We start from the raw sequence: 9,812 nt of genomic DNA, 5'->3' as shown, positions 1-9,812 counted from the left end.
CAAAGAAAACGGTGATAACAGCGCACGCGTCCTTCAAAATAGTTCCCTCTTTTTAAACTTAGTTACTAGTTATTTCACAAGTTCATTAATGTCCAGGTAATATTAATACTTCAAAGTAATCACCCTTCATCAGGAATGCCATCAGCCTTCATTGCTTCTTATAGGAACTACAAATAATAGACAAAATGACCTGAAATGTTTATAGGGTCCCATCACCTTACGATGCCAAATACTCGAGTACGGGGAGATAAAATTACGGGGAAACTCTCGTAAAAATTCCTTCAAAGGTTTTACTGCACCACTAAAGCCGTTTATTTTGGGTTTTACGGTAGCCAAGCACTAATTACCGCTGAAATGACTGGCCCTTAATAGATGTGTGGGGAGGGAGCGAAACTTGCTGCGAGATAAGTGGGAATTAGGAACGAGTCAGCATGCACGGCCAGGCTCCTGTCATCCGATTACCTTTGCCGGGGGAGAGAGAGAGAGAGAGAGAGAGAGAGAGAGAGAAACTGATTGAACGATTGATTTAAGCTGACACAACAACAAAATCAAATGGGACAGCTTAGTGTGTGAATGAGAGAGAGAGAGAGAGAGAGAGAGAGAGAGAGAGAGAGAGAGAGAGAGAGAGAGAGAGAGAGAGAGAGAGAGAGAGAGATCCACCCAAAGAAAATAATCCTCCTACACCTAATCGTAACGTCAAAAGCTCCACCATGTGTTAAGCGGTACTGATTGATAACTTTTCTTTAATCTCCAAGCAGCAGAATCATCGGAGGCGGCGAGAGCGAGCCATCCTCATCGACCGCGTCTCCCGCATCCTCTTCCCTACCTCCTTCACCGTCCTCAACGTCATCTACTGGAGCGTCTTCGTCGTCGAGTGGTTCTAGTAATGGCCACCAGAGGGCTTCGAAATTAACTTCAGCGAGGAGTGACCGAGATCGAGTTATACCAGGGTACACAAATACACACAGACACACAGACACACAGACGCTTGCAAACACGCTTAGATACGCCGTTCGGGTTAATATGACGGATGGGATTGTGTTGTTTTTCTCCTCTGCTGCAATAACTGGTCTAATACACGCCCTCGCTCTCGTCCCTGCCACTGATTGTTGCAGTTGACGTGTGTTGAGGTGAAGGGATGTGCGGCTTAGCTTGTCCGTCAGGTTAACTTGAACGAATCGTTTTTACAGGCAAGAGTTAAGAGACGTGTGGCTTCGCGTGCAGTGTTACCTCAGCGTGAGAGAACAGGTGATGGAGAAAAGGTACGGAATTTCAGATTTTATGTCTAATCCTCGTGTCCCTTAAGTATTTCTATGTCTTATCTCGACTACTAAGATCTACTGGAGGTTATTGCTTTCAAGGGTGTTTTCAAGAGACAGTTTAACATTCTGCACTGTCAGTACAAAAAACACCCATGACAACACAAAATAGTTCCTTTAGCCTAGACTATTCACAAAGTCTGTCAGAGGTTATTGGAGTTTCAAGGATATTTTCACGACCAGAGATACTATAACATTCTGCGGCGTCAGTAGAAAAATACTCATGGCAACACAAAATAACCTATCTGGCCTTTGATTATACTCCTTAAGAGAGACCGAGAGAACAAAAATGGGCTTAGGACTCCTTGGTGATGCTGAGGTCCGTAGTGTAACTCTGGAGGGCCTGCCAAGGATCTTGAGTAGTAATGAGCGACGCTTACAGTGCCAGTGTTGGTGCCAGTGCCTCTATAGTGTTTCGTGTGGCCCTTCTTGGCACTGGTCGCCGCCTAGACAATTCAAGGTTAGTGTAAGGATGTTCAGTGACGTGTTGCCTGCGTGGTGTGTGGGGTTCATCGTCTGTCACTTGTGTTTGAGTGAGAAAAGGAGTTGGATCTCATGTTCTTGTTCCTTATACACTACTGGACTTCAAGGGTTTATTGTTTATTTACTATTTATCCATCACCTTCGTACATGAATGAGATAGTGTGTGTGTGTGTGTGTGTGTGTGTGTGTGTGTGTGTGTGTGCTGGAAAAGGAGTTGGATCGCACTTTCTTGTTCCTCCTAAGCGACTGGAATCCATTAATGCACTGATTCCTCGGGGTAGGTTCGTAACGCTCTTAGTTTCTGTGATAAACCTCAATGTGATGTAACGTATAGCACTTGTTCCACTCCTGTGTAGGACTGAGACGTGAGTGACAATCCACATTATAACGAAACCTCTCTGTACTCACCTTCACCCTGTCGCTCCCCACGCCGCCACGCCTCCAGCCACGCCTCCCACTCACGCCTCACGTACTCATCCACCGAAGAGCAGAGGGGAAACTATTGAATGTTGACTGGATGGGTTAGTGTTACATTAGCCAGTCATTCAGTCAGTCACACACATGTAATTCACAACTGTAGGAGTGACTGACTGAATGGGTTTGTGTTATCAAGTCATTCTGTCGGCCAGTCAGTCAGTTACACAGATGCAATTCACAAGCATATGACTGACTGAATGGGTTAATGGGATTGTTATCAAGTCAGTCAATCAGTCAGTCACAGAAGTGTAATTCACAAGTATTTGACTGACTGAATGGGGTTTCTGTTATTAAGTCGTTCAGTCAGTCACCTATTCAGTCAGTCACACCAATGTAATCCACAAGCATATGACTGACTGAATAAGTTTGTATTGTCATGTGTGTGAATGAATGAGTCAGTCATTTATTCAGTCATTCATTCAATCACACAAATGTATTGTACAAACACATGACTAACTGAATGAGTTCGCATTATCAGGCAATAAGTAAAGGTAATACATTAGATTGTGTGATTTCATAACAACAACGATAATGACAACAGGTGTAACTACAATACACAGTTACTAATAATACACGCACTCTCTCACAATCTAAATCAGTTGGTCTTATAAGTATTTTACAACAGTCAATTTTCATTACAATCCTATTTCACGTCACCAATTCAAACAATGTTGATGTGCGTCTTAAAGGAGTAAAATTTATGCGCATACTCGGAGACGTGGGTTGTGGTGTGTGCTGAATGTGACGGAAACGCGACTTTTCCTCTTGTATGACCTCGGGACCATCATATTCCAACACCCGATCACCTCGTGTACTCTTAACTAGCCTATACCGTTGTCTGATTCAGTGTCTAACATTCCTAACCTTGTTTTCCTGAGACTGCATTCTGAAACGTTCCGGCGCCTCATCTCGACTACTGTAAACAGGCTCTGGTTTTAAGTGATTGGAGTTTTCAAGGGTGTTTTTCATGATTTTAGTGATAGTTTAACGAAAATTCTGCACTGTCAGTTGATAAACACTCTTGAGAACCTGACTAATCATTTATGTGGCCTTGAAAAGAAAAAAAAAAAGGTTGTTGTGAGAGTTCGAGGCGTTTCACAATACTGGATCTCGTTTTCTCAGCCCACGCACCTTCTTGAGCCACCCAGCGTAGTGCAGCAGTGGGCTACAACTCTCCTACTTCTCTAATGCAGTCATTCATTAACAAACATAGCAACGTTAATGATGCTCAATATGTCGGTGAATTTCGAGGAGACAGAGATAAAGAGACACGCATATATATTTTAACCTTTTTAACGTGATAGCTCCTTTACGTGGGCGATAGTTAAGTGGGCGGTTGTAAACGGTAACATTTTTTGCTCAGTGTCTCCGCAATCTCATCCCCGCAACACGATAGGAACGCCAGCTGTGATCGATAGTTATTCATAAGGTGCGTGAACGATGTGTGCTGACCGGCCCTGTGTGTGTGTGTGTGTGTGTGTGTGTGTCCATCCATCTTGATCGCCTCTGGACCCCCTCAATAGCGCTCAGCATAATAGTGGACTAGTGGAATAGCTTGTTGCCGGTGTAGAGAGCCTCCTCCTCCTCCTCCTCCTCCTCCTCCTGTTTGTCTGCATGGATGGGACTCGAGCCTCTCCATTAATTGCCTCTCATCTCCAGCCAAGCGTCTGCCTCCGTATTTTGATTAATTCTAACAGAGTGAGTCCCCCTCTTCTCCTTCTGCCGCAGGAACCTCTGGTAATTGGTACTGTTTTGTTTCCACGCTGACGTGTGTGTTTCTAGGGTGCTGGTTCCCATTCCCTGGCGTTGTAGTGAGGTTGAAGTCTGTATTCCCCAACTAACTCGTCATTCCATCTTGCAACTGGCTTTAGTGTAAATTGTTTGGGAACTTTCAAGGGTATTTTCGTGATTTTATCGGTAGTTTAGCAAGTTTTCAACCCCATCATGAACACGACTAATCTCCATGGTGTTTGGACAATAGTCTTGAGAGAACAAAGTGGTTTCAATTGTATACGTGCCTGAGTAATGTGGACGGTTCGTGGTGCTCCTGTAGAGAAAAGTTACGGTGATTATTACTGATATTTTTTTTATAATTGTTCATATACTTAAGAAAGAAACACACTGCGGAAGGATATGTACAGCCTCTCAGTAGTGGGAAAATAATATATATTAAAAACGGATGAAAAGTAACGTGTCCGTGATGCTCTTGCTGCTGAAAAATGCCACCTAGTTTACTTTTATTTCCTTTATTGCAACACCCGCATACACAAGTTAGGAAGACGCTGTACGGAGACACGTGCAAGTCAGTGATAGAAAAAATAGTAATAACAACATAATAAGACATGAAAAAGACTAAAAAGTAATGTGCTGGTGATGTTCCTCCAGAAAATTAATAAATAAGTAAATGATGATAAAACAAAATTAAATAAGTATTCCGTTTAATTACAATCATGCACGCAGGCTAAAGGACGCCACATCGTTACATGCAAAAACTCAGTAATGGACAAAACGCATTAAAGGAGGAGAGAAGGCGGGAAATCAGAGTTCCTGTGATGAATTCCAGTCAGACACTTGTTCTTATTGCAATCATTCATATACTCAAGGTAAAAAGATCAAACGGAGAGTCAGTCAGCAAAGAGGAAAATAATAATAATAATAATAATAAGCTCATGGTATTCCTGCCATGTAAAAAAAAAAAAAAAAAAAAGGCTGCAGTTATGTTTTCTTAGTCAGTCATATACTCAGGCTATAGAAAGATGCAATACAAAGATACAGTTACTAGTGGAAAAACAACAATGATAATAACAACAACGGTCAGCGCCCACATCCAGGTGTCTACACTGCGCTGGAACCATAACGAAGATGCTCACTGCAAACTATCCTCCCCTTCTAAAAACACGAAAACTTCAATGAAACGATACCACACTGCTATTGATAACACTCAACTCTGCTAATCACGTATTTTTTTTCTCCCCGCACGCACATATTCTTCATAATTATACAACGTTTTGATGCACTTTTTCACCACTATCTGAGAAAATGTAGTAACAGTGAGGCTAGACTAAAGTATTCAGAAGGTTAGAATAAAACGCATAGGAGAACAATTGTATTCACGTAACCTCAACTAAACATCGAACAGAGATACATTAACATCAGGATGTATTTAATGTGCACGTACCTTATAAATTCCTCTTTGAGATAAAACGTTACTTGTAAGAATAATGGGTAAATGAAAAAAAAAAAAAAAAAAAGACAGGCATTAACATAGCTAACTAAACATCGAACTAAGTTATATTAGTTCCCTTTATAAATTCACCTTCATGAAGGAACAAAAAATATACGTTAGTAATAATATTCACAGTGTTGTTGGTGATAACGAATTTTGATGCGCATTTCTTGTCTTCTTTTGTCTCGTAACCTCAGGCCTTTTAAATATGGCTGCCTACGCGTGTAGCTCATTGCTGTGCTCTCACTTTTTTTGTGTTTCACGGCGGGATTACAGTGTTTTTGAGTCTGAACGTCCTCCACACTGTTTCGGGATTGCATGAACTTATTTATTCCCGCATATAGAAGAATGGCTTTGGTGAGTTAATGTTAATTTTGCCTTTGTTTATAAATTTATTGTTTGCGCTGTTTCCCTTTTCTCAGGTGTTGTCAGGGTGTGATGGTGTGCTGTGGTGATGAAGGAGCACTGGGTGATATTGTGTGTTGCCGGAGTTAGTAGATGTGAAGTAATAAGGTAACTACATAATGGTCGGCTATCTTGATTGTAGTTACGTGGTTTGTCGTTTCAGTAATAGGCATCTGTCTTATTGTATTCTTGTTGCTAGTGAAGAATGTTGTGAAGTTGAGTGGTATGTCTCGTTATCAAGGTGATTAAGTATTTAGTTATTCACCCTTCACATTTATCCATGCATATCTGATGTTCCTCCAGAAAATTAATAAATAAGTAAATAATGATAAAACAAAATTAAATAAGTATTCCGTTTAATCACAACTGGTGAAGCTTCGAAACAATCTATTACTGAATACTTGAAAGGGTGTTGATTTTCCGTTGTGGTCATAAACTAGTGTTATCAGGGACCTAAACATATGTTAGTTCACTGATAAGCAGTGTGCATTACTGTTTGCGTCAAGGAAATGCGTCTGGTTCTCAGTTTTTGTCAAAGATTAATAGGCTAGCAGTAAGTGAAATGTACGTATGTGGCGAACTTATTTTAAATGTTCATCTTGTTTTTACTGCTGATGTTTATCTCCAAATAACACCTGACCAACCAGTCATGTAATGTGCGCTGACTCAACTCCTAACCAAACATCTGTGGACATTTACGTCTTATCGGGCACTTGGACGATCCCTGAGTCAATGTACATCTTCACTCGAGTTCAATGTAATGCTTCTGGGGTATTTTTGGTTCATGTACACTCACTCGACGTGTCTTCTCGGTATCAGCGCGTAGGTCTCAAAAATATTTTTCAGTTCCATATTAAGTTTCACTCGCAAAGCGTTTGTAACGCTTATTTATTTATTTATTTATTTATTTACTTATTATTTTGTGTATCTGTGGCCGTAGAGTGTGATGGATAGGGTTAGGCTGGGACTGTGTAGGTTGCTATGATAACAATCTAATCGAAATAGATGTTTTAGAGCAGTTATCGAAGTGGAAAAAAAATAAATAAACGTCGTGCAGGTAGGAGGCAGACACCTGACGGTCTTTCCTACTCCCCGCACCAACTAAAATTATTCTAGAGGGAAACGCATGAAAAACCATAAAACATGATATCGTTCTGAAATTCGGCGAACGCTCACAACCCAAATTTACCTTGACTTGCACCACGAATATTCTGGAAAATCGTCTCCGATCAAAAGTTTGGAGGATCCTGAGTCCAAACACTTAGGACAAACACGCTTCTTACTCAGTTAAGTCAAAGTAATTATCTTGATAGTTCTCGCATTTGGATAGAGAAGAGGAGGCAGCAATGTTCTGGTATGACAACTCGTAGCCAAATCACTGCATTACTTTATTTATTTATTTATTTATTTATTTTATTTTTATCCCATGGGCTAAAACTAGGAAATTATTTTGTTACTGCGCGAAAGGAGGTAATTATGAGGGGCATAAAGGGAAGAGGAGGGGGATGAGGAAAGGAAGGGTGGCGAGGGAGGATTATGGGTAAAAACTAAAAACGAAAGTGTATTTATATTTATTTATTATGTAAGACCGAAAACTTTACGTACCTTAGCACCTCACGGCTATTACAGCTGTTAATTCAGATCATTCATTGACCCCAGCCTGGCGAGTCAAGCAGAGTCGGTCAGTGCCTGGGAGGCTGCCGAGAACACAAGCAATCAGATCTTATCGCGTAAGGTCATCTGGGTGGGCGTTGTTAATCGTTCCCCATACTCAGATATCTGCCAAGGCGGGGTGGGTGTATGTGGAGGCATAACATAATTGCGTAGTAAACATTAAAGGGAAACACACGAAATATTTATGGGACACGAATGAAAGCAAAACAAGAATTTTTAAATAGTGATAAACTTAATATATGTAGGTAGTGAAAAAAAAAAATCACGAAAGCACTGTAGAAAAAAAGTGAGATAATAGTAAGAAACTAGTTTGAAACGTAAGAAACTATTTAAGAAACACAAATGCAAACAAAGTTAACGAAACACGCAAAGAACAGACATGGGCATGATTATAAAAAAAGAAAATATGTATATATATATATATATATATATATATATATATATATATATATATATATATATATATATATATATATATATATATATATATATATATATATATATATATATATATATATATATATATATATATATATATATGATTTGATTTTGATTATGGTCTGGAATACTTTTGATTGTAATTAAATTATGATTGCTTTAGTTTTGCTATTTTTTATTATGATTATTTTTTTCTTTATGTGCATGATTAGGATTAGATTATCATTATAATCATATTTTGTTGTGATTATCTATAAAAAGATAATGATTAGCAGTGATTAAGTACAATGCCTAAATAGGTGTGAGTATGGAAATTTGAAGTCCGTGGAATGTTACCACTAACAACCTCGTCACAGTGCTTGCATTTCAGTTTCACTTTAGTAGGATTTGCCTTGGAGCTGCCATGAAAATGGTCCAGTATTGGTTTCCCATGATGATCTAGAGATGTACTTGTTGAGGGGTGGAGTGGAGTGATGAGTCTACCCGCTGCCTGCCTTAAATAAGCCAGCAGCATGTGCATGTACAAACGTGTTGTTTGCCTTACATAGACAACAACATATGCATGTACAAACGTGTTGGGTGATGCAGTACTACAACACACACGCACACACACTGATAGACAGTTCCACGATTGATACACACATTACAGTGATTACACAGACAACATGTTTCATATGTAACCTTGTGGCTGTGCACTCCCACACCAGCCTGGCGGCAATCATTTTTACCAGTACTGCATTTCAAGTCTGTTGAAACATGTATAGGCTTTGTGTGCATTTGACTGACACTCGTATATCATGGGAGACAAGCAAGTAAAAACATGAAATGGTGCTAAGCTTTCAAAACATACTTGGACTTGAAAGCAAAGTGTTTCATGGAAATTACAAAAAAATAATCACATTTTAATTATTGATTATTATCAAGAAAAATATGGTTATGATTTTTTGATTAGTAATAATCATGCCCATGTCTGGTACGGAATGTGAAAAAAAATCGTTGTATTCGAAAAATCAGACAAACGTTAAGAAATAAGGCAGGACAAGTGAAAATTAGAAAGATGCAGGCAGATCAACATTGTCAGGAACGATAGTGGATAGAATCATTCTTGATAGCCAAGATAAGTCAGTACAAAGAAAATAAATAAATAAATAAGATAGCTTATAAAAAGAAAGAAGAAAACTATAGAAATAAACGCGTGAAAGGGAAAACTCGCGAAACATAACAAATAATCATGGTAAAAGTACAAAACTATGAAAATAATGACATTAACAAAAGCAAACAAGAGATTAATGACAGCGAGACCTCCACTCACAACACTAAACAATGAAGTCTCGTGGGAAATGGGTGAAATTATTATGAAGGAAAAATCTTACTTTGTCCTTAGGGGAAAAAAAGTAAATGAATCATATCTTCGTGGCAACGCTGAATTATTACGACTATTTTTAGTGTGTGTGTGTGCGTGTGTGTGTGTGTGTTAGAGAGAGAGAGAGAGAGAGAGAGAGAGAGAGAGAGAGAGAGAGAGAGAGAGAGAGAGAGAGAGAGAGAGAGAGTACTATTGGAAAACAAGGAAAGCTCTTACTGGGTCACTCTAGTAATGTTATACACCGAATTGATGTTATCATAGTGTTTTGTAAACTGCAGGTTGGCACACCGCACCTCACCCTCTTGAGGGGAAACATAACTTTACATGTCAAGTAACTACCGATAAACCGGGAATAAAAAACACGATAATAACACAATAAAAATACGATATCCTTAGATTTATATAATGTAGCTAACGATGTTTTGTA

At 39.3% G+C, this 9,812-nt stretch overlaps 2 protein-coding genes across 5 annotated transcripts in view; both read left to right on the top strand.

Moving 5' to 3' along the window:
• LOC135091475 (glycine receptor subunit alpha-4-like) overlaps positions 1–4,915 on the top strand; it is a 224,382-nt gene extending 219,467 nt beyond the window's left edge. For 3 of the 4 annotated variants that reach the window (XM_063989136.1, XM_063989135.1, XM_063989134.1), the window contains one exon: positions 756–4,915. In XM_063989136.1, the coding sequence (XP_063845206.1) occupies positions 756–884 (129 nt within the window). In that variant the 3' untranslated portion in view covers positions 885–4,915. The remainder of the gene's footprint in view (positions 1–755) is intronic. The other variant, XM_063989137.1, reaches the window with a different exon arrangement.
• A 608-nt stretch (positions 4,916–5,523) lies between these two features.
• The window catches only part of LOC135091476 (solute carrier family 49 member 4 homolog), a 32,998-nt gene continuing 28,709 nt past the window's right edge, over positions 5,524–9,812 (top strand). Inside the window, exon 1 of the mRNA XM_063989140.1 lies at positions 5,524–5,862. The gene's annotated coding sequence lies outside the window, so the exon portion shown is untranslated. The remainder of the gene's footprint in view (positions 5,863–9,812) is intronic.

This window comes from Scylla paramamosain, chromosome 37, assembly GCF_035594125.1.
Source record: "Scylla paramamosain isolate STU-SP2022 chromosome 37, ASM3559412v1, whole genome shotgun sequence".
NCBI lineage: Eukaryota > Metazoa > Arthropoda > Malacostraca > Decapoda > Portunidae > Scylla > Scylla paramamosain.
The sequence above is the reverse complement of the archived record's forward strand: the minus strand, read 5'-3'. Positions and strand labels throughout refer to the sequence as shown.